Raw genomic sequence first — 23,661 nt, forward strand, 5'->3', positions numbered from 1 at the left:
TCTGACTTACTTCACTCTGTATGACAGACTCCAGGTCCATCTACCTCACTACAAATAGCTCAATTTCGTTTCTTTTTATGGCTGAGTAATATTCCATTGTATATATGTGCCACATCTTCTTTATCCATTCATCTGTCGATGGACACTTAGGTTGCTTCCGTGTCCTGGCTATTGTAAATAAAGCTGTAGTGAACATTGTGGTACTTGACTTTTTGAATTATGGTTTTCTCAGGGTATATGCCCCATAGTGGGATTGCTGGGTCGTATGGTGGTTCTATTTTTAGTTTTTTAAGGAACCTCCATCCTGTTCTCTATTGGAGTGAGGTTTTAAAGGGTGAATATAGGGCTCAGGCAAAAGTAGTAATTGGGGCTTGAAATAAGCAAAGGCTGGGTGGTGGGAAATCGTGCTGGTGTGCAGGGACAACATTCTTGTTTCAGCCAGAGTAGGAAATGCATGTAGATTGTGGGAAAAGAGCTAGAAGCTGGATAGTAGGGGCTAGATAATGAAGGGCTTTTACTACTAGGAGTTTGACCATTCCTCTGTAGGAATCTGAAGAGTTTGGGGGAAACTGAGGTGAGTACAGAAGGGCAAATACCAAACTAGAGACAGATTGGCCAGTTAAGGGCCTCTTTTTTTGTCCAGTCGGAGATAACAAAGGCCTGAACATTGATTGGGAAGGATGATTAAACATGGCTCTGGCTTTGCCTGGCTAAGAGCATGGCATACATTCCCACTGGCACATTTTCAAAGATCCTTTTTCTTTCGGCTTGGCTTGTCTGTGCCCCTGATTTAACTAATCCAGCCCAGTTCCATAGCTGCTGCTGTTGATGGGTTTTGTCTTGTGTTTTGTTTTTCACAGATTCTCGTAAACCCACCTATTCTTTTTTTTTTTTTAAGAATTTATTTATTATTTATTTATTGGCCATGTTGGGTCTTCGTTGCTGCACGCGGGCTTTCTCTAGTTGCGGCGAGTGGGGGGCTACTCTTCATTGCAGTGCACAGGCTTCTCATTGTGGTGGCTTCTCTTGTTGTGGAGCATGGGCTCTAGGCACTTTGGCTTCAGTAGTTGTGGCTTGCAGGCTCTAGAGCGCAGGCTCAGTAGTTGTGGCACACGGGCTGAGTTGCTCTGCGGCATGTGGGATCTTCCCGGACCAGGGCTCGAACCCACGTCCCCTGCATTGGCAGGCGGATTCTTAACCACTGCGCCACCAGGGAAGCCCAATCCACCTATTCTTAAAGGTTCTGGTTAGCTCTTGCATGGATTATTAAATTTTCCACTCAAACTGTCATTTTTCATGGTGCTCCTGTTCTTCTGCCAGGAATTAACACTTTCTCACTTGACAAATGGCCTACTCAAGTGGCAGTTGTCTTTCTTCTCCCTTCTTGAAGGCAGTGTTACTTAGTCATTTGATGAATGTTTATTGAGCATCTGCTATTTGCCAAGTACTGTTCTGGGCACTAGGAATATATCACTGAGCTGGACAGACAAGGTCCCTTCTCTCATGGTGCTTAAATTAACATTGTTGTGAGGCAAGAAAGGCAAACTAGTACACTGTTTCATCCAAGATTTAAAAGTGTTTGAAGAAAATAAAATGGGAATGATAGAGAGTAACTGGATGCCTAAATTGGGTGGTAAGAGAGACCTTTCTGAGGAAGGTAATCATGTAATGCATTTGTGGGTCTACGTGACTCTTCCACTATACTGAGCCCTTAGTAGCACCTTGAGCTATTATCTATCTATTCTTGGCTCTTAAATGATGAGTGACTAAATGAATTATGTGGCTACTCCTCCCCTTTTCCAGTAGTCAGTGCACTACCTGAAATTCTTCCTTAACTCTCAGATCAAATTACTTTAAGCCTTCTGCAGGTTGTCTCTGCAGCCAAGGTAAGAGAGATGCCGTCCTTACCCTAGAGAGGCTCACAGTCTCTGGGCAGGAATGTGATAAAACTTGGTTTGGTAAGTATTCTGTGCACCTGGACAGAGAAATCAGGGTGTTTCCAGGGGAAGGCCACTCTCGGCAGCTTCCCTCCAGGTAGTTTAATTACCCTGATCTGTACTCAGGAAAGCTGACTAGTAAAGCTATATTGGTCTATAAAACCAGACTCCAGTGTGTTATTTATGATGAGAAATATGTCAGGTGCAGTATACTGCCCCATTGGCCTTAGTGTGTTTTCTTCATGTAATCATATCACTTGGGAAGCTTAATTAAAGTCAAGAGATAGCTCCACATGTCAGAATGAGGGGAGTTTAATTCTAGGGATGGAATGTTTACCAACATCATATTACCCCTACCACAAGCCTGGCACAGCTTTCCTCCCCACTTCAGTTTGCTTCAGTGATCCTGGTTCTCTTGCATCTTCGACTTGATATTTTATCTACCCCCAAATGGCATGATTTTACTTTTTATTTTATTTTTTATTTTTTTGGCCACACCACACTGCATGTGGGATCTTAGTTCCCCAACCAGGGGTGGAACCCACGCCCCCTGCATTGGAAGCGCAGAGTCTTAACCACTCCACTGCCAGGGAAGTCCCTTTTTTACTTTCTTAAACGGTCACTCTGATTTCCATTATATTCCAGGCCTTGGGACCCATTACTTTCAGATTACTTTGCTTATTGCTTTTGTTGAAACTATCCTATAGCTCTGGCTTGGGGTGAGGGTGGGGGGTAGGTTTCCAAACTCACTGTCTTCCCCAAATGTGCTAGGATCCTTGGGCTACCCAATTTATTCAAATCTGTGTGACAGTGATATCAGATACAGACCTAAAGTAACCAATGTGCTAAATTATAGGTGGCCTACCTGTAGAAAGGTAGCATTAAAAGCTTTTCTCGGGTTATGACTGAGGTGTGTAAACATGAGGAAATCCTATAGGTCAAGGACAGAAGTCCAGTGAATGGAGACCCAGGGGGACGTTAAATGGCCTGTGACCGTCCACGCAGCAGCTTAGGCTAGTTTTCAGAGGAGTGGGAATAGGGGCCTTCAATTAACATTGAGCCATCCTCTTATGCTTTGAAGATGGGAGCAAGGCTCTGTCGCGGAAGAACAGTTCGCAGGACCACGCGGCGAACGCCTAGTCCTGTTCCACCGGGTCTCCGAGCCTCGGGTTCCCGAATACAGAATGAAGAAGGCGACAGCTCAGGCTTGCCTCTCTGCGCATAAAACCCTTTGATTTCGTTGTAAAACTACACTTCCACGTGAGGATCTTAGAACAAGGAAAATAAAAGATAAATGACGGGCGTTACAAGAGCTGGCAACTCGCCTCTGACGTCCGAGTTACAACACCCGTAACGCAAAGCGCAGGAATCCAAGCGGGTGCCCGTTGTCAGAATAGCAACGGCGCAGGCTCCGTTCTGACGTAGGGTTTTCTGGGAATTGTAGTTTAACCATCTTTGCGGGAGAGGAAACGACCTGTCACCGACATCTTTGCACAGCCGCGCCGACACCGGGGCTGAATGCACGGTCCAGTGTAGGGGGTCGGCGTATCAACAGTTAACATCTATAATAGGAAACAATATATAACAGGGCTGGTGGGACCTCAACAAAGGCCTAGTAAATGCTCAGGAATTCGGGAAGCTTTCGCAGAAAACCGTGCGATAACCGATGCGGACGGATTACGCATTTGCCTGGGAGACAGTGGGAAGGTAGCAAGTGGGATCATTACAGGCAGAAGAAACTGCTCCTACAAAGTTTGTAAGCATGAGAGCAGTTCTGGATGGCTGAGAACACGAGGGTATTGAATAGGGGTTGGTGAACAATGGGATCTGACGATTTAGAAATGGGAAATCAGATCATGGTCCTGAATACCAAACCCAAGAATTTGGACCTTTTCTTGAATACACCTCACACGCAACCCAAGCAATATGAATGACCCCTCCTTTGCGTTCTCCCTTATTTTGTTCATCTTTGTTTTATCACTTACCACAGCATTCTGGCTGTGTCTTCGTCCCAAGAGCTCAACAAGGATCATGGCCGTGTGATAAGAGCTCAGGAAGTGTTTTTTGAATGATCAGATTTCAGTTTTTAGAAAAGCAATTAGCAACATTAAGAAGAGAGGGTGGGCTTCCCTGGTGGCACAGTGGTTAAGAATCCGCCTGCCAATGCAGGGGACACTGGTTCGAGCCCTGGTCCGGGAAGATCCCACACGCCACGGAGCAACTAAGCCCGTGAGCCACAACTACTGAGCCTGCGTGCTACAACTACTGAAGCCCGTGCCTAGAGCCCATGCTCCACAACAAGAGAAGCCACCGCCATGAGAAGCCCATGCACCGCAACGAAGAGTAGTCTCTGCTTGCTGCAACTAGAGAAAGCCCGTGCACAGCAGCAAAGACCCAACACAGCCAAAAATAAATAATAAAAATTTAAAAAATGAAAAGGGAACAATAAGGTATTAAAAAAATTAAAAAAAAAAAAAAGAAGAAGAGAGGGTAAGAAGAGAGCAAGGCTGGATGTAAAAAATCATCAGAGTTCAAAGTAAATTGCTTTTCCAGCCTGCAATTTTCCCTCTAACCAAGGGTTGAAATCTGGCAGCTCAAGGCCATTTCCATCCTGGGTTTTGTTTGGTCAGTGCTTTAAAAAAAAAGATTAATTGCCCCACATTTTTAAAGTGGAATGTTTCACACTTAAACAATAACAAAAGATTTCTGGCTTCTCTTGAAAAATTTGAAGACTTGACAATTGGGGGCCCTGATTCTTGACAGCAACAGAATGGAGCTGAGTAGCTGCTGCCCCCTTTAGACAGGACATATGCTCTTCAGTTTGTCACATTCCCCAACACTCCTTCCATCCCTTAAACTGAGGCCAAGTACCAGCTACCATTTATCATGATGCTTTTGTTTTCATTTCTTTACAGTGAGCTAGCTCTGTTTGGCCTTGGAGGTGTTTATGTTGCCCATCTTTGTGCTAATCTATCCTGCCTGGTATCCAAGGAGTGATTCAATGAAATTAGTATTTTAGAAAGATTAGTCAGTGCAAAACAGACTGAAGTGAGGAGCCGGGAGGCAGAAAGGAAGAAAGAAATTGGAAACCTATTGAAGGAATATTTGAAAGAATTTGGCCAGTAATTAAATATTGGATGAAAGATGAGGAAAAGGCAAAATACAACTTCAGAGTTTCCTACCTGAATGGCTGGGAAGATGATATCACCAACATACGAAAGTGGGAGAAGTGGAAGGGGTGGTGGTGATCACTACCTTGCTACCTCTAGTATTTTGTGGGCAAGGGCCATGAGTTACCAATTCCATAATCCTCCAGTATTGTGCCAGGCATGTATTAGGTGCCCAGGAAATTCTAGCTGAACTGAAACTGATCTCAGGTGGGGTATACCCGATGAGGGAGGAAGGAAGGGAGAATTGGAATGCTGGAACAAAACCAGAACGTTGTGGGACCTTAGGAATTCTTTCCAGAGTGGATGAACCTGGGGCTTGGGGACCGTTAATCCATTTTGGAGGTAAACCTACGCAAAAGTCCTGAAGCAGAGCAGGAATTTGGCATGCAAAAATGGAAGACGGGATTGGGGGGAATGGTGTCATTCCAGGGGAAGGGAGAAAAAAAAATCAAAGAGACTGGATGGCAGGACTTTTCCTGGAAGACACTAGAAGAGCAAGCTCTTGGTTGGAGCATTAGGCAGGGGATTTGGGACAATGAGGCTGGCAAGGTCGGAACGCCAGACTTCTCTAAACAGTTTTGAGAGCACATCACTTGAAAAGAAGTCTCCAGCCCCGAGCTGCTGCTGCTGTCCCCAGCTCCCCTGTGGCGGGGAGGGCACCAGGTCACTGCATCCAGAGGAGCCCAGAAGGGGAAGGAGGCATAGCCTCCACTGCAGCAGCTGCACCCACCACGCAGAGCATCAAGTGTGGAGTGGTAGGCGGTGGGGCTGTGGGCAAGACGTGCCAGCTCATCTGCTACACAACCACCGCCTTCCCCAAGGAGTACCTTCCCACAGTGTTCGACAGTTATAGCGCCTGCAGGGCCGGCGCACGGTGAACCTGCACCTGTGGGACACAACAGGTCGGGAGGAGTAGGGCCGCCTCCGCACACTCTCCTACCCTCAGACCAATATGTTTGTCATCTGTTTCTCCATTACCAGTCCGCCCTCCTACGAGAATGTGTGGCACAAGTGGCATCCAGAGGTGTGCCACCACTGCCCCGATGTGCCCATCCTCCTGGTGGGCACCAAGAAGGACCTGAGAGCCCAGCTTGACACCCTATGACGCCCGAAGGAGCAGGGCCAGGTGCTGGCCAAGCAGATCCGTACTGTGCACTACCTCGAGTACTTGGCCCTGCAGCAGGACGGCGTCAAGGAAGTGTTTGCTGAGGCTGTCCAGGCCGTGGTCAACCCCATGCCTAGCAAGCGTGGGTGGTCCTGTGTCCTCTTGTGACCCTGACACTCAGCTTGGAGGCTGCCCCTGCCCCCCACCAGTTGTGCCTTTGTGCCTTGTCTGCCCCCAGCTGTACCTTTACGACTAATTCTGGCACCCCTTGCCAAGGGGGCTCCCCGAAAGCCTTTTCTCCTTAAGGAGGCCCACAGGGAAAGGGGCTTTGGGCCCTGTCCCACTCTGCTTGGGAACACTAGGTATTCTCGAGAGCTCACCCAGGCCAAGGTCAGACCCCTCCCCAAGAAGCCAACCCAGCGCCCCCTCCCCACTTTCCTCTACTGACCAGTTGATCCAGCTTTCCACACAGATGTTGCTGCCTACTGTGGTGACTTCTCTCAGGTTAGGAGCTCTCAGCCATCCCTAACCTCTCCCTCGCTGCTCTTCAAATTGCTCCCCCCTCAAGATACTCTCTCCCTTCCCCAGAGAAGAAGCCACAGAATCTTAAGATGAATGTGCCCTAACCTACTCCCCCACCCCCCCCACACCCCCGTGTGCTCAGGCCTTTTGCATCCACTGACTGACTCGGCCCCACCCCCACCCCCTCCGGGCTCCAGGGTGCCCCACCTACTCTCAACAGCATCAATAAAACCTCCTGTCTCCAGTGGAGAAAAAAAAGGAAAATAAGTTCTCAGCCCAAACCCCCCCAAAATAAATATTTATTTACAAGTTATTTATATGTACAACTAATATAATATTATGCTCTTTATAAACATCAACACACAAACAAGAAATTAAAAAACACAAAAATTAGAAATATTCTAGTATTTTCTTCCCACTCCCGCAGCAACGTATCATATCACACACTGCCTTTGTTACCTCCCCCCCCAGCCCCTCCCCCCCATCATCACTTCGGAGCTTTTCAGCCCAAACCCCCAATATTTATTTGCAAGTTATTTATATGTACAACTAATGTAATATTATGCTCTTTTTAAACATTAACGCACAAATTAAAAAACACAAAAATTGGAAATATTCTAGTATTTTCTTCCCACTCCCCCAACGTATCATATCACACACACCCTATGTTACCTCTCCCCTCCAACCCCCTCACCCTCCACCATCACTTCGGAGCCCCTGCTGTAATCAAAGGGAGCCTTTGGAGTTTCTGAAACAGAGGAGGGACATGGTCTCTGACGACTTTCCCGAATCCGCAAAGTAAAAACAGACTGAGACATCAAAGAACTGCAATTGCCTTAGAGCGCTTCCCACGTGCCAGGAAACGCCTCAGTGCTTTAATATAACTCATTTAATCCCCAAAGCAACCCTACTCTGTACGTACCATTATTGTCTTTTAAGATATTTTTATCTTAAGATGAAACCGAGGCACAGTGAGGTTAAGAAACTTTGCCAGGCTGACACAGAAGTGGCGGAGCCAGAATTGGAACCCACCCTGGGTGGGTCCACACTCCATGAGCTTCACCGCTACTGGAGGGGGGATAAGGGGGGCTCCCTTGGTTAAGTCCCTCACCAATCACTGCTGCCGTGAGAATCCAAGGTACAGCGCGAGGAGACAGCAGGAAATCACTAACCCCCGGGCCACCTCTCACTCAGTTGTCTAGGCAAGGTCGGCTTATCCGCAGCCTCCGGAGGCCAACTCAGCCGGTCGCGCAGGCGCAGATCAACAGGCTTGGTTTCTATGGTTCCAGGCCGCGACTGCGGAAGGCAGGTCGGCTCCCGTAGTCGCGCTGCAATCGTCGTGCTGCGGGCTTCCTTTGCTGCAGGCCTCACTGTCGCCTGAGGATCTTCTAGTAGCGGCGGTCAGCAAGGAGTCAAGGGCACGGCTGCTGGACGGTAGGGGCTGTGTTTGTTTGCGGGGCGATTGAGCCTAAGGAGCTTCCTTCCGAGATCTCTTTAACAGATTTCCTCTTGGCTTGCTGGGTGTCCGTTCTCCCTGGCCGTGTTTTCTGCTTTTCCAGGCCCCTTGGTCCACACAGCCAGTGTCATCGAAGCTTGTAGACCGCGACTCTCTCGGCTCTCTCTCCAGGTTAACGTAGCTTTCTGGCGGACTCATACTTTGGCCTTCTGTTTCTTAATCTGAAGTCCACGTTCCTTGTCCCGGCTTGCATGGCCCTGTGGGATTTGGGCCCCGTCAACCTCTTCAGCTCGTTTCGTTCTTCCCGACATGCACTCCGCGCTCCAGCCACGTCTGGGTGCTCAGTGTCCCCCAAACATACCCAGCACCTCCGGCTGTAACTCGTGCTGTGTGTGCCCTACTGGAATACTCTGCTCACGGAGCTTCACTTGGCAAGCGCAACCCATCTCAAAGGCATTTTCCAGTCTCCTGGGCAGAATTGGTGCTTCCTCCTTCGAGCTCTACCTCTTGTGCTCTTCCATTGGGTTCCCAATTCCACGTGTGTGTCCCCATTTTAGTGCTTAGGTTGCAGCTGCTTTTCCTCCCCGTCCCAGTGTCTGGAACGTTATTACTAAGTAAATGACTGAAATAATGGGTAGAAAAATTTTAGATTACATTCATTTGTAGATCTGCCACTCATAGGTAACTATTGACCCTTCTTTGTGCTTGCTTCCAGTCTTCTTTTGCAGACAGTTTTTTTTGGGGGAGCATTATTGTAATCCCCCCCTTTTTTTCATTCAATATTCAAGTGTATGTTTCATGTGTATTATTCTTTCCCCCTCACTTTCTACCAGATAGGTACCAGATTTGATTATCCATTTCTCTATTGTTGCACTTTAAAGTTGTTTGAAATTTTTTTTTTTCCAACAGTTACTGAGCTCCTACCTGGTCCCTGCCCTCAAAGCACTCATTGTTCAATGGGGGAGGCATTCATGTAGATAGTGCATTACAGGGGTGTGCGAAGTACTATGAAAAGTCGATGATGCTGTGCTAACACAGGAGGGACATAACCATTTCAGGATGGCTTCTTAGAAGTGTCATCTAAATTATATGGATCGAAAAATGTAAAGAAATGTTTTCATGCTTGTGCTTTTTTGTTTATTTCAGTTATTTCTTCAGATCTATCTCAAAGAATTGGGATTACTGAGTCAAAATATAAATACTTTTTTTAACTTTTGATAAAAATGACCTTATCCATATAGAGGATTTTAATGCATTGTTTTTTAGTTCTAGTTGTTTTTTCCTTGAGTTTTGTAAAAGCACAGAAATTGCTCATCTACCATAAACTGGAAGAACCTGTCTAATGAAAAAGTTTGGGGAGAAGTAGTTGGGAGAATAGTATAAAATATCTTTCTTGAGAGCTATGTATCTAAATTATTTCATTTTTCTCAGAAGTTTCTCATTTGATTGCAATTTTACGGCATTCTTTCTTTCTTTTTCTTCTATTTCAGCCATGCCTTTCTTTGATGTGCAGAAAAGGCTGGGTCTTGACTTAGACCGCTGGATGACAATCCAGAGTGCTGAGCAGCCTCACAAGATTCCAGGTCGATGCCATGCTTTTGAAAAAGAATGGATAGAGTGTGCACATGGTATTGGTGGTATTCGCGCGGAGAAAGAGTGCAAGATAGAATTTGATGATTTCGTAGAGTGTCTACTTCGACAGAAAACGGTGAGGAAGTGATGGAGACAGGCACTGAATTCCTTGCTCATTTCTTTGGGGCTACTTTTAAGTGCTTTTAATTGGTCACTGGGCATTAGTTTGCCCATTGTGAATTGGCAAAACTTTTGTGGTGAAACTCCTTCCCTACTTAGGTACCATGTCAAGGAAGTTAAAAGCCTTCAGATCTGAGAAGGGCCTCTTATTCCTCAGTGTTCTTCCTAATGTTCTCACATATTTTCCTTAGCATTGTACCCTGCTGCAGCCACCAGGTTAGAAATTTCATGTGTATATTTCCATTTTTGCGTAGACTATAAAGTAAAGAATACCAACCAGCATTGGGTGTTTGTCCTTGAAAATCTTTGGGTGAATATATTTCAACCCAGTATATATATCGAACCCTCATTGGGGAAGAGATTAAAATCCTGTAGATCTATTACATTGAAACTGATAAAACAATCTCTGGATTGATTTCTACTCTGGGGAGGATGGAGGTGTTAATGAGATTGCTTTAGGTGAGCCTGACCAAAAATGCAGGGGGAAAAAAAAAGTTAATAGCATGGTGTCTGCTTCCTCAAGAGTTGAATGAATTGCATAACATGTAGGGCCCTGTTCTCCCTTAGAGAAGAAATCTTTGGCTGTGGGCCATCATTTTGCCTATTTTGCCATCATTTTGCCTATTTTGCCTATTTCTGTGCTCCAGATATAACAAATATAAATGTTTTTATTACTCTTAACTCCTTGGGGTTCAGGGATACAATTTAGATTTTCAGTTAAATGTTTCTCAAAGTTATCTGTATCAAAATGTTTTAATTTCTTGTTTTTTATAATCTGCTCTTGGTATTTGGATTATGTGAAGCCAAATTTGGAAGGAATGAAGGGGTGTCAGGTAATAATTTTGTATTGATCTCTAAAGAAATATTGATCATTGAGTAATATTGTAGTATTACTGAGGGACAAGGAGTGGGTCATGGTTGGCCACCTACCTGCTATTTAGTTCACAATATGTCTTAACTTGTCTTCTACGGGCCCCACTTATTCCTTGCTCAGATTAAGACTTTACTCATTATGGAAAATTAACACCAAGAAGAGACAGTGTGATGAGGCGGGAAGAACATTAGATTGGGAGTTTGGAGAGCTTGATTTTGATGCTGGTTTTGCCACCACTAGTTTCGTGACTTTGAGCAAGTCATTTCTCCTCTAGTCTTGGTTTCCTTATCTGGAAATATAAAGTGTTACTCTAAGGTCACTCCTCATCCTGTGAGTTTATGAATAGATATGTTACCATTTTGGAGGTCATCTAAGTGAAGAAGCTAGTGAATCAAGGAACTAGAATCAAGCACTGTTCTAAGTTCTTAGAAGTTCTTAGAATGTAATAATGCATATATTTCTCACAATAGTCTCCTGTGAGATGCATTACGTTTATTTTCCCCACTGTATGATTAAAAAGTTGAAGCAGGGAACTATTAAGGCTATTACCTAAGGTCATATAGCCCACTAAGAGGTGGAAATGGCATTTGAACCTGGCAGTGCTGGTTCCAGACCCTCTGCTTGTATCCAGAACACCAAGTGGTGATTCGTTCTAGCTGGGAGAAAGATTTGACATATGATGGTGTGATAGCTCAGCCATGACTAGTCTGTTGGGAGACTCTAACAGAGAAATGTTAAGAATACAGTTTTTTAAATGGTTATTGTTTATATTAGTATTTAGGATACCTAGAGGTTTTTTTCCTACTGAAGTTACATCCTAACTAATTCTTTAAAGTTCATGGGATGTTTAATTGAACATACTGCCTCTTCATGCCTTTGTGAAAACCTAGTCATTCACTCAAAAAATATTTATTGGATCACCTATTCTGTCAGGAACGATTCCAGGTACCGGAAATATAGCAGTAAGCAAAAGTCTCTGCCCTAATGGAGCTTATATGCAGGGCAGTGGGGCAGGGGTGGGGGTGGCAGTGAGCGGTGGGATACAGAAAATTTACAAACAAGGGAAGATAGTGTGTCCGGTGTTGGTAAGTGCGGTGGTGAAAATAAACAGGAGGAGGAGAGAAAGCAGGAGAAGGCATGTATGCCCTTTTAAATAGAGTGCTACAGAAAGAGCTCAATGATAGAAGACATTTGAGCAGAGACTTTGAGATAGTGAACCACATTCACATGAGGGAAGAATATTCTGGGCAGAGGAAACAGCAAGTGGAAGGGTCTCTGAGCTGGAGCAGAGAGCCAGGGGAAGGGTATTAAGAGATAAAGTCAGAGACGTGGGCTTTTTAAGTCATTCCAGGGAAGGAGTCAGCTTTTCCTCTCAGTCAGATGAAAGCCATTGGGATTTGAGCCACGGAATAGTGCAGTCAGGATTAGTAAGTCTGTTTTCCATGTCACAGAATCCATGAATTAGTGTTCTCATACCATCTTGAAGAGCATGGCTTTCCTCTGTTGGGAATGTCCTACTGAGGAGAAGAGGCAGAACTCAAGGCTCTGCCTATCCGAGTGACTGGTAGCTGAGCACATACCACGTCTTTCAGTGTGGTCCAGAGACCTCGTTTGGCTATTTCTGCTTCATTCATACCCAGTGAAGAGTCACCAGCAGCAGTGCCACCTTCACATAGAGAGGTCAGGAATATATAAGCTGTGAGAGATAATCTCAGCTTTTAATATTTTAAAAGATTTTAATATGCACAAGTATACCTCTTAAAGCCTTTGGATCTGTATTATTTTTGTAAATACCTGTATTCCTGTATATCATAGGAACATTTTAGTTATTAGTTTTCAAGGAGATATTTTTATATATACCAGAAATTTATTTGTTAAAAGCTTGGGAAATTGGTTCTTTAAAGAAGGGATTTATCCCAGGGGCCCTCTAGGATGAAAGACTTCCATAGTTTAAAAATGAAACCAATTTTTTATTCAGCTTCTCCAGCCCTCACTTTGCAGTGCATATCTCCCCCAAGTTTAAATACTTTCTTCCTTTGACAGATGAAACGTCTGAGTGCCATCAAGAGGCAGCGGGATAAGCTAATAAAGGAAGGGAAATACACACCTCCACCTCAGCACTTGGGCACGGAGGATCCTCGGCCCTGAGCAGAGCAGCTGCCGGTGGCTGGAGGCTGATTTTCACGTTCTCTCTTCTCTTCTGGAAACTTTACGTACTGAAAACCCTTTTGTGAAAGTGTCTAAAAATAAAGGATTGCTCTCTCCTATTTGTTCTATATTCTCTTGGATCATACTTCTCTATACTGAGGTTGCAACCTATTTTTTAAGTTTGAGAAAATGCGTTTATCTTAAAAATTAGCATCTAGGGAATAATAAGCAGCATTTAACGAATGCTTACTATGTAGGTACTTTAAATATGGTAACTCATTTAAGAAGTTGCAGTGTTCCCTTAGTGTTTGATTCTGGTTTATTTTCTGTAAAGCACCAACTTGGGCCGGGAGGGAGAGGCAGTACAGAGGGTGGTTGTGTGTTTACGCTAAGGTCTGTGAGGTGTAACTTGAAGGCTAAGAAAATGCCAAGTTCAGATAACCTCATTTTGAAGAGGCAACACCATTGTTTCAATTTCCCATCAGTGTTGTGTGTTATGTGTGTTATATATTAGTGGTATATTAGTACTTCTAACTGACATGCTTAGGAACATGCTTTCTTTGGTTTTTGTTTTTTATTTTATTTATTTATTTATTTATTTTGGCTGTGTTGGGTCTTTGTTGCTGTGCATGGGCTTTCTCTGGTTGCGGCGAGCAGGGGCTACTCTTCGTTGCAGTGTGCGGGCTTCTCATTGCGGTGGCTCCTCTGTTGCAGAGCACGGGCTCTAGGCATGCGGGCTTCAGTAGTTGCAGCACACAGGCTCGGTAGTTGCGGCACACGGGCCCTAGAGCACTCGGGCTTCAGTAGTTGTGGCACGTGGGCTTAGTTGTTCCACAGCATTTTGGATCTTCCCGGACCAGGGCTTGAACCCATGTCCCCTGCATTGGCAGGCGGATTCTTAACCAGTGAGCCACCAGGGGAGTCCTTTAGAAACATGTTTTCAGATGTAGAAGGGAAGGTATGAACCCTAGAAAATTAATGTAAGTGTTGAGAATATAATGGAAACCTCAGATATCCGGCAGCATTTCTTAAACTATTTTTTATTGTGTTAAAATACACATAACATAAAATATATCATCTTAACCATTTTTAAGTGTACAGTTCAGTGGTATTAAGTACATTCACGTTGTTGTGCAGCCATCACTACCATCCGTCTCTAGAGCTCTTCATCTTGGAAAACTGAAATTATATCCATTAAACAATAACTCCCTCTTCCGCCTTCCCCCTAGCACCTGGCAACCACTATTCTACTTTCTATCTCTATGATTTTGACTACTCTTTATTACCTTGTTATGAGTGGAATCATACACTATTTGTCTTTTTGTGACTGGCTTACGTCACCTAACATAATGTCCTCAAGCTTCATACATGTAGCATATATCAGAATTTCTTTCCTTTTCAAGGCTGAATAGTATTGCATTGTATCTTGCTTATCCATTCATCTGTCAGTAGACACTTGGGTTACTTCCATGTTTTAGCTTTTGTGAATAATGCTGCTATGAATATGGGTATACAAATATCTCCTTGAGACCCTGCTTTCAATTACATTCCCACCAGGACTGCAGAAGAGTTCTAATTTCTCCACATCTTCACCAGCATTTGTTATTTTCTGGGTTTTTTTGGTAGCCACCTAATGGAAGTGAGGTATCTCATTGTAGTTTTTTTTTTTAATTTATTTTAAAATTAAATTTATTTATTTGACTGCATTGGCTCTTCATTGCTGTGTGCAGACTTTCTCTAATTGCAGCGAGCGGGAGCTACTCTTCATTGTGGTGTGTGGGCTTCTCATTGCAGTGGCTTCTCTTGTTGCAGAGCACGGGCTCTAGGCATGTGGGCTTCAGTAGTTGTGGCTTACGGGCTCTAGAGCACAGTCTCAGTAGTTATAGTGCATGGGCTTAGCTGCTTCGCGGCATATGGGATCTTCCCAGACCAGGGATCGAACCCATGTCCCCTGCATTGGCAGGTGGATTCTTAACCACTGCACCACCAAGGAAGTCTTCATTGTAGTTTTGTTGTTTTTTTTTTTTTTTGTGGTACGTGGGCCTCTCACTGTTGTGGCCTCTCCCGTTGCAGAGCACAGGCTCCGGACGCGCAGGCTCAGCAGCCATGGCTCACGGGCCTATCCACTCCGCAGCATGTGGGATCTTCCCGGACCGGGGCACGAACCCATGTCCCCTGCATCGGCAGGCAGACTCGCAACCACTGCGCCACCAGGGAAGCCCTTCATTGTAGTTTTGATCTGCATTTCCCTAATGACTAGTGATGTTGCATCTTTTCATGTGCTTATCGACCATTTGTATATCTTGTTTGGATATATGTGTATTCAAGTCTTTTGTCCATTTTTGAATTGAGTTGGGGTTTTTAAAAAAATTTTTCCTAAAGTCCAATTTTCTACTTTTTCTTTTGTTGCCTTTAATGTCATATCCAAGACTTCATTGCCAAATCCAATGTTGTGAAGCTTTTGCCCTATATTTTCCAAGTTTTATGTTTTTTAGGTCATGGGTCCATTTTGAATTGATTTTTAAAAATATAGTGTTAGCTAATGGTCCAACTTCATTCTTTTGCATGTGCATATCCAGAGTTTTCAGCACCATTTGTTGAAAAGACTGTCTTTTCCTCATTGAATGATCTTGGCACCCTTGTCATTTGGCTGTATGTGTGAGGGTTTATTTCTGGACTCTTATTCTGTCAGTCCATGTTTCTGTCTTTATGCCAGTGCCACACTGTTTTGATTACTGTAGCTTTGTAATAAGTTTCAAAGTCAACAGTCCTCCTGATTTGAGTTCTCCAGCTTTGTTCTTTTCAGGATTGTTCTGGCTATTCAGGGTCACTTAAGATCCTATATGAATTTTAGGATGTGTTTTTCTGTTTATGCAAAAAAATTGGGATTTTGACAGGGACAGAATTAAATCTGTAAATTGCTTAGGGTAGTATTGATATCTTAGTAAGTCTTCCAGTCCATGAACATGAGATTTCTTTCCATTTATTTATGTCTTTAATTTCTTTCAGCAGTGTTTTCTAGTTTTCATTGTACAAGCCTTTCACCTCCTTAAGTTAATTCCTAAGTATTTTTTTAGATGCTATTTTTTAAATTTTTATTTTATGTCGGAGTATAGTCGATTTACAGTGTCGGTGTACAGCAAAGTGATTCAGTTGTACATATACATATATCTATTTTTCAGATTCTTTTCCCATATAAGTTATTACAGAGTACTGGGTAGAGTTCCCTGTTTTATACAGTAGGTCCTTGTTGACTAGCTATTAGATGCTTTTTTTTTTTTTTTTGGCTGCTCTGGGTCTTCATTGCTGCACATGGGCTTTCTCTAGTTGCAGCAAACGGGGGCTACTCTTTGTTGCAGTGCACGGGCTTCTTATTGCAGTGGCTTCTCTTGTTGCGGAGCATGGGCTTTAGGCATGCGGGCTTCAGTAGTTGTGGCACGTGGGCTCAGTAGTTGCGGCTTGTGGGTGGAGCACAGGCTCCGGACGCGCAGGCTCAGCGGCCATGGCTCACGGGCCCAGCCACTCCGCGGCATGTGGGATCCTCCCATACCGGGGTGCAAACCCGGTTCCCCTGCATCGGCAGGCGGACGCGCAACCACTGCGCCACCAGGGAGGCCCTGCAGGCAGATTCTTAAGCACTGTGCCACCAGGGAAGCCCCTAGATGCTATTTTAAATGGAATTGTTTTTGCAATTTTTTTTTTTCAGATTGTTCATCGTTAGTCTTGCAGCATTTTGAGTCATAAATGTCAGCTGTAAGGCTTAAATATAAGTTCTCCTCAAAAGGCAAAGTACATTGTGTCCTAGTCTCAATATTGGAAATAGGGGATTTGGCATTTGAGCAAGCCCTGCTTATTCCTTGTGTTAGCCAAGCAGAGTTTTCTTAAACTAATCATTAATCAATCACAATGGAGAAGAAAACTGAGGCCTTCCAGCAAGATCCTTTGCTGTGGCCCTGTGTTAGGTTGTTTTATTGTGCTCTAAACACACAAACTTTTCTGAAGTTTTAAAGCCCCAAATGGCTTTAGGTGCATACATATTTATGGAAAAGCAGAGGCCAATTGGAAATGCCAGAGAGGAAAGTAGAATGTTAATCAAGGCTTAATGTAGGTACATGCTCTTTCATTCAAAGATATCTTTTATTCTTGAGCTCCAGGTTGTAGAATGAAGGGAAATCCCACAAGGCTGTATTTACCTAAAGGTAAAAAATGAGTGATAGAGAACACTTAGTTGTGTTTGTTGGAAAGCATTGCCTTGATGTGTTTACAGAATATCAGAAGCCTTCATTTACATCAGATACCCATAAACAAACAGCTCTGGGATAAGCAACCCTGCCTCTTATCTTTGTGTATTTAGCAAACTTTGTGCCTTAATTGCTTTTTTGAGAAAGTAGGACAGCAGTGTTATGAGCTGGTAAAAGCAAGGAGCCAGCTCCAAGACCCCTGTTCTTTAAGCATTTGAATAAGAACAAGCAGAGTTAGGACTGTATCATTTTGAGCAACTACGTTGGACTAGAATAGGACTGAGATTGGGGGGGCAGGAGGGAGAGAAAGCTGTGAGGTGCTTTGCTGTTGATGATTAAACACTAAGTTACTTGCTGCCCTTGCCCCCTCTCTTCACTCTGGCAAATGGGACTCATAACTTCTTTGGCCTCTGCTTTTTAATCCTGACTGCCACAAGGGAAACCACTAAATATTTTGGCAACTGCATTTCAATTTTTCATTTAATTTTTTTGAATAGGTAATTTACGTGGCTCAAAATTCAAACAGTACAAAGGATATATAATGAAAACTCTTCCCCAGGCATCCAGTTCCCCTCCCTAGAGGCAATCAATGTTTTGAGTATCCTAGAGATTCTGTGTCTACACATACATACACACATTTTCTTTGCCCTTTTTGAAACAAATGGTAGCAAATTGTGCACGTAGTTCATGCATTTTGCTTTCTGTCCTTACTATATTTTCAAGAATGATCCATAGCAGGCACATGACCCACTTGGAGCCAATGAATGACTCTTGCTTGGAGTCGTGGAAGAGAGGAAGGATATTTCCTCTGGATTTAATGCTGAGGAGGTTTATTATTTATTGCTGACAAGCATAAATAATGTAGTTGTGCACATTCTCAGGGGTGATTACATTCTGGGACCCTATCAGAGTTGACTCTAAAGGTGAACCCCAAATATCTAGAAGTGCAACCAACACCTTCCCAGCTCAAATTCTAACAAGATCAAAAAGCAGCACCTAGGAAGGTTGGCATTTAGGTTAGTCACAGGTGAAATCAATCTAAAGTGGCAACTCAGCTCCAACCCTTCTCTAGGTAGAATCTGAATGATCACTTCCTTTACTGCTTAGAGGGAGGGATTTCTACTTTTTGGGAAATAAGCAAGAAGTATACTTTATTAGCTTCTGTTCTTTTAGAAACAGTATTTGGAATACAATATGAAATTATGAGACCTGCAAAGAAGCACGAAAATGTTTGAAATTTATGAAAGTTTAAGAAAATTGTGACCCGTAATCAAGGAGAAAAGGTCAACCAAACTATTGTAAATATAAAGAAGTTTGTTATGGACAAATGAAAATCTTAGAACTGAAAAATACAACATCAAATAAACTCACTGAATGGTCTTAACAGTACCTTGGACACTGTAAAAGAAAGGATCAGTTAATATGAAGACAGATCAATAAAAATGATCAAGACTAAAGTAGAGAGAGAAAAAAGATTGTAGGGGAAAAAAAATCAGTTATCTATGGAATAATATAAAGCAGTTTTGTTGTTGTTGTTCTTTTTACTGTATAATTCCATTTATATGAAATGTCCAGAATCAGCAAAATTCATAGAGACTGTGAAAGATGAGTGGTTGCCAGGCAGGGACTGGGAAACCTGCTAAGAGGTATGGGGTTTCTTCTGGGGGGATGAAAATGTTCCAGAATTTTACATAGGTGATGTGTAGGCTCGGACCAGTTCTTCACTGTGCAGGACTCTGTACAAGGCAGGATGTCGACCACATCCTCAAAAGGCCCAAAGCGTGACAGCTGGGTGCCCTCCAGGCCACCCACCACCCCTTTCCAAACTGTCCCTTGGCGGAAGCACTGACCAGGCTTGGGAGTCACCACTGGGGATGGAGAAGTGGAAGACTGGGCTGAACAGATCTCAGACTTTCCTTTCTGTTGCCCTCATGGCCCAAACAACTTTGTTCCACACTATCAGGGTTTTTGCTGAGCCAAGTCCAAAGTTCAGAAGCCCCAGAGTCTCAGAAGCTTTCTCACAACTCCAGGAAAGGAAAGAAGCCCCCATCTCAGGCAGAGGAACAATTTACCACCTCCTCTCAGACAACATGCCGTGATGGGGCAACGCCAGGTTTCCAGGAAGTCACTCCCCAAAGGAATGTAGGACAGATTCGCTAGTGAGTCCACCAACTCCACCATCACAGGGACAAAAAGGCACATGATTAAGAGGAAAGACAACAGGTACCTGTGGGTGAGATGGATGTCCTACAGAACTTTCTGTTGGCTGCACCTAACTGTGAGCTGGTTCATCTGCATGTAAAGCTGTCTACATATAATTGGAGTCTCAGAAGGAGAGGAAAGAGACAATACAGCATATGACATATTTGAAAACAATCAAAATGAAATTAAGAAAATTCCATTTATAATAGCCTCATAAAGAATGAAACAAAAAAAATTAACAAAAGAAGGGTAAAACTGGGACTTCCCTGGTGGCACAGTGGTTAAGAATCCACCTGCCAATGCAGGGGACATAGGTTCAAGCCCTGGTCTGGGAAGATCCCACATGCTGCAGAGCAACTAAGCCCGTGCACCACAACTACTGAGTCTGCGCTCTAGAGCCCGCGAGCCACACTACTGAAGCCTGCATGCCTAGAGCCCATGCTCCACAGCAAGAGAAGCCACTGCAATGAGAAGTCCACGCGCCACAACGAAGAGTAGCCCCCGCTCACCGCAGCTAGACAAAGCCTGCATGCAGCGATGAAGACCCAACGCAGCCAAAAATAAGTAAATAAATAGATTAATTAACTTTTTAAAAAAGGGTAAAACTTAAAGTACAAAATATTAGTGACGGAAATTAAAGAAAATCTAAAAAATGTAAAGGCATTCATGGATCAGAAGACAATATTGTTAGGATGGCAATACTTCTCAAATTCATCTACATATTCAGTATAATCTCTATCAGAATCCCAGCTAGCTTCCTTGTAGAAATCAACAAACTGATCCTAAAATTTATATAGAACTATAAGGGGCCCAAAATAGCCAAAACAACCTTGAAAATGAAGAAGAAAGTTGAAGGACTCTCACTTCCCAATTTCAAAACTTACTACAGGGGCTTCCCTGGTGGCACAGTGGTTGGGAGTCTGCCTGCCGATGTAGGGGACACGGGTTCGTGCCCCGGTCTGGGAAGATCCCACATGCCGCGGAGCGGCTGGGCCAGTGAGTCATGGCCGCTGAGCCTGCGCGTCCGGAGCCTCTGCTCCACAACGGGAGAGGCCACAGCAGTGAGAGGCCCACGTACCGCAAAAAAAAAAAAAAAAAAAAAAAAAAACTTACTACAAAGCAACAGTAATCAAGATAGTGTGGTACTGGTGTAAGGACAGACATTTAGATCAATGGAATAGAATTGAGAGTCCAGAAATTAATCCACATATCTATGGTCATTTGACTTCTGATAAGAATGCCAAGATTATTTAATGGGGAAATAATAGTCTTTTGAACAAATGGTGCTGGGACAACTGGATAATCCACATGTAAAAGAATGAAGTTGGATCCCTAGTTACCATATACAAATTAGAGTATCTTTTCACAGACCCATTCTAGCACTGAATAAAATCAAGTTTCCACAAATTCAGGGAAATCAACCAGTAATATAACTGCCTGACAAAACAAAAATCAACTTCAGAAAATAATAACAGAAGTCAGAGTCTCTACAATTTTTATTATTCACATGTTCAACATTCACAGTGTTCAATATACAGTAGACATGTTTACTGTAAACAGGAAGCGTGACCCATAGTAAAGGAAAGAGCAGGCAACAGAAACAGACCCCAAGATGACTCAGAAGTCCAATTAGCAGACCAGGACTTGAAAGCATGTATTAAAATTATGTTCAAGGGCTTAAAGGAAAAAATGATCATAGTGCATGAACACATGGGAAATCTTAGAAAAGAAATAAAAACACAGAAAAAGAACCAAATGAAATTTGAGAACGCAAAACTACAATATCTAAAATTTTAAATTCACTAGATGGGCATAACAACAAATTGAAGACAGTAAAAGAAAGTTTCACTGACATTAAAGATAGATCAGGACTTCCCTGGTGGCACAGTGGTTAAGAATCCGCCTGACAATGCAGGGGACATGGGTTTGATCCCTGGTCCGGGAAGATCCCACATGCCGCAGAGCAACTAAGCCCATGTGCCACAACTACTGAGCCTGCACTCTAGAGCCTGCAAGCCACAACTACTGAGCCTGTGTGCCACAACTACTGAAGCCTGCATGCCTAGAGCCCATGCTCTGCAACAAGAGAAACCACCGCAATGAGAAGCCCGTGCACCGCAATGAAGAGTAGCCCCTGCTTGCTGCAACTAGAGAAAGCCTGTGCGCAGCAATGAAGACCCAACGCAACAACAAAAAAAGATCAAAGAGGGATAGCAAAAAAGACAATAAAGGGAATCTCAAAATCAGGTCACATGTGAGAAATCAGACACAAGAAAGTATATATACTGTATGATTTTATTCATAGGGATTTCAAGAACAGGAAAACCAATCTCTGGTAATAGAAAACAAAACAGTAATTGCCTAGAGAAGCAATTGGATAGGGATTCGATGGGAAAAAAAAATGAGAGAACTTTTCTATGGTGATTGTTCTATATCTTGATTGTAGTGATGATTAATGTAGACAATCATCAAAACTCATGAAACTGTGCACTTAAAAGCTGTGTATTTCACTGTATGTATGGAATTAACCTAAAAGAAGGCAGGAAAAAAGGAATAGAACAAAAAACCAGATGAAATAAATAGGAAACATAGCAAAGTGGTATACTTCAACCATATTAATAATTAAGAAATGGTACATATATGAGTAAATGTAAAGGTAGCTTTTTTCTTCTTTAATGTCTCTGAAAACTACAAAACGATGATGAGAGAAATTAAAGGTGACTGTGATAGGCTGCTTCTAAAATGACTCCCAGTGATCCCATCCCCTTACATGCTGCCCTATGTAATCACCTTTTGTTGCGTGTTGACCTGATTTAGTGACTTGCTCCTAACAAATAGAATATGGTGAAAGTGATGGAATGTCACTTCTGAGATTAGTTTACAAAAGACTGTTAACTTCCATCTTGCTGGTTCTCTCTCTCCCTCACTCTCACTCACTTTTCTCACTTGCTCACTCTGAAGAAGCCAGCTCCCATGTTTTAACCTGTCTAGGACTTTGACACTGCCCCTCCTCCCCAGCCACCGCCCAGCAGTAACAAGGTGACCCTCATCCATCCAGAGGATGATTTTGGAAGAGAAGAAACTGATGAATGGAGTTTTTAAACCTGTGTATGAAGTCCAAGGCAGACTCCTGAGTGACCCACATGTCAAACTGGATAGAATCAATATGGCAAATATTTGAGAACTGAATTATAGTGTGGAATATCATGCAGCTTTTCAGATTGGTCTCTGGTAGCACACAGATGAAGCAGACCAGGATATCACTCAAACACTATGAAAATGAAATCATGTTTGGAATGATAGCCCACAAAATTAAGCCAGGACCTGCACACTAAACTAAATAGGGTGACTGCCAGCTAAAATAGAAGATTTAAATAGGATCAGAGTTTTATAACATAATATGCAAAATGCCCAGGTTTCAATAGAAAATCACTCATCATCCCCAAAATTAGAAACTTGAATGAGAAAACATAATCAACAAATGCCAGCACTAAGATAATTGAGATGTTGGAATTATCTAACAAAAATTTTAAAGCAGTCATCATAATACTTCAACAAGCAATTGCAAACTCTCTTGAAACAAAATAATCTCAGCAAGTAAAGCAATATATAAAAGAACCAATCTGAAATTACTGAACTGAAAAATAGAGTAACCAAAGCAAACAATTCCCTGGATGGCCTCAGCAACTGAATGAAAATAACAGAAGAAAGAACCAGTGAACTTGAAGGTAGAAAAGTAGCACAATTCTAGAAGAAAATATAATAGAATATATTTGTGGGCTGGGGTTGGCAAAGATATCTGACAAGGAACACAGAAATCACTAACCATTATAAAAAACTGATAAATTGGAATTCATCAAAATTAAGACATTGTTCATCAAAAGACACTATTAAAAAAATGAGTAGGTAAGCCAAGATTGGGAGGAATCTTCAAAATACATATATCTGACAAAAGTCTTATATCCAGGGTCTGTATATGTGTGTGTGTGGGGTGGTGTATGTACACACATATGTATATATTACTTATATTTCTGCAAATCTATAATTAAAAGACTAACAACCTTGGGTGTTTTTTGTTGTTGTTCTTGGTTTTGGTTTTGTTTTTTTTAATGGCAAAAGACTTGAATAAATACTTCCACAAAGGAAGATATACAAATGGTCAGTGAGCACATAAAAAGTGCTCAATAGGACTTCCCTGGTGGTGCAGTGGTTGAGAGCCTGCCTGCCAATGCAGGGGACACGGGTTCGTGCCCC

General features: G+C 43.0%; 1 protein-coding gene and 1 pseudogene across 1 annotated transcript; both read left to right on the forward strand.

Annotated features, from left to right (window-relative positions):
- Positions 1–5,328: 5,328 nt before the first annotated feature.
- On the forward strand, positions 5,329–6,380 carry LOC102975181 (rho-related GTP-binding protein RhoG-like; annotated as a pseudogene).
- A 1,663-nt stretch (positions 6,381–8,043) lies between these two features.
- On the forward strand, positions 8,044–13,083 carry NDUFS5 (NADH:ubiquinone oxidoreductase subunit S5). The gene is made up of 3 exons (XM_007112162.3): positions 8,044–8,168; positions 9,681–9,898; positions 12,860–13,083. Exons 2-3 carry the CDS (start codon positions 9,683–9,685, stop codon positions 12,962–12,964), a joined length of 321 nt encoding a protein of 106 aa, XP_007112224.1. The 5' UTR covers positions 8,044–8,168; positions 9,681–9,682; the 3' UTR covers positions 12,965–13,083.
- The last annotated feature ends 10,578 nt before the right edge of the window (positions 13,084–23,661 follow it).

Source organism: Physeter macrocephalus, chromosome 3 (genome assembly GCF_002837175.3).
Source record: "Physeter macrocephalus isolate SW-GA chromosome 3, ASM283717v5, whole genome shotgun sequence".
NCBI classification, from domain to species: domain Eukaryota; kingdom Metazoa; phylum Chordata; class Mammalia; order Artiodactyla; family Physeteridae; genus Physeter; species Physeter macrocephalus.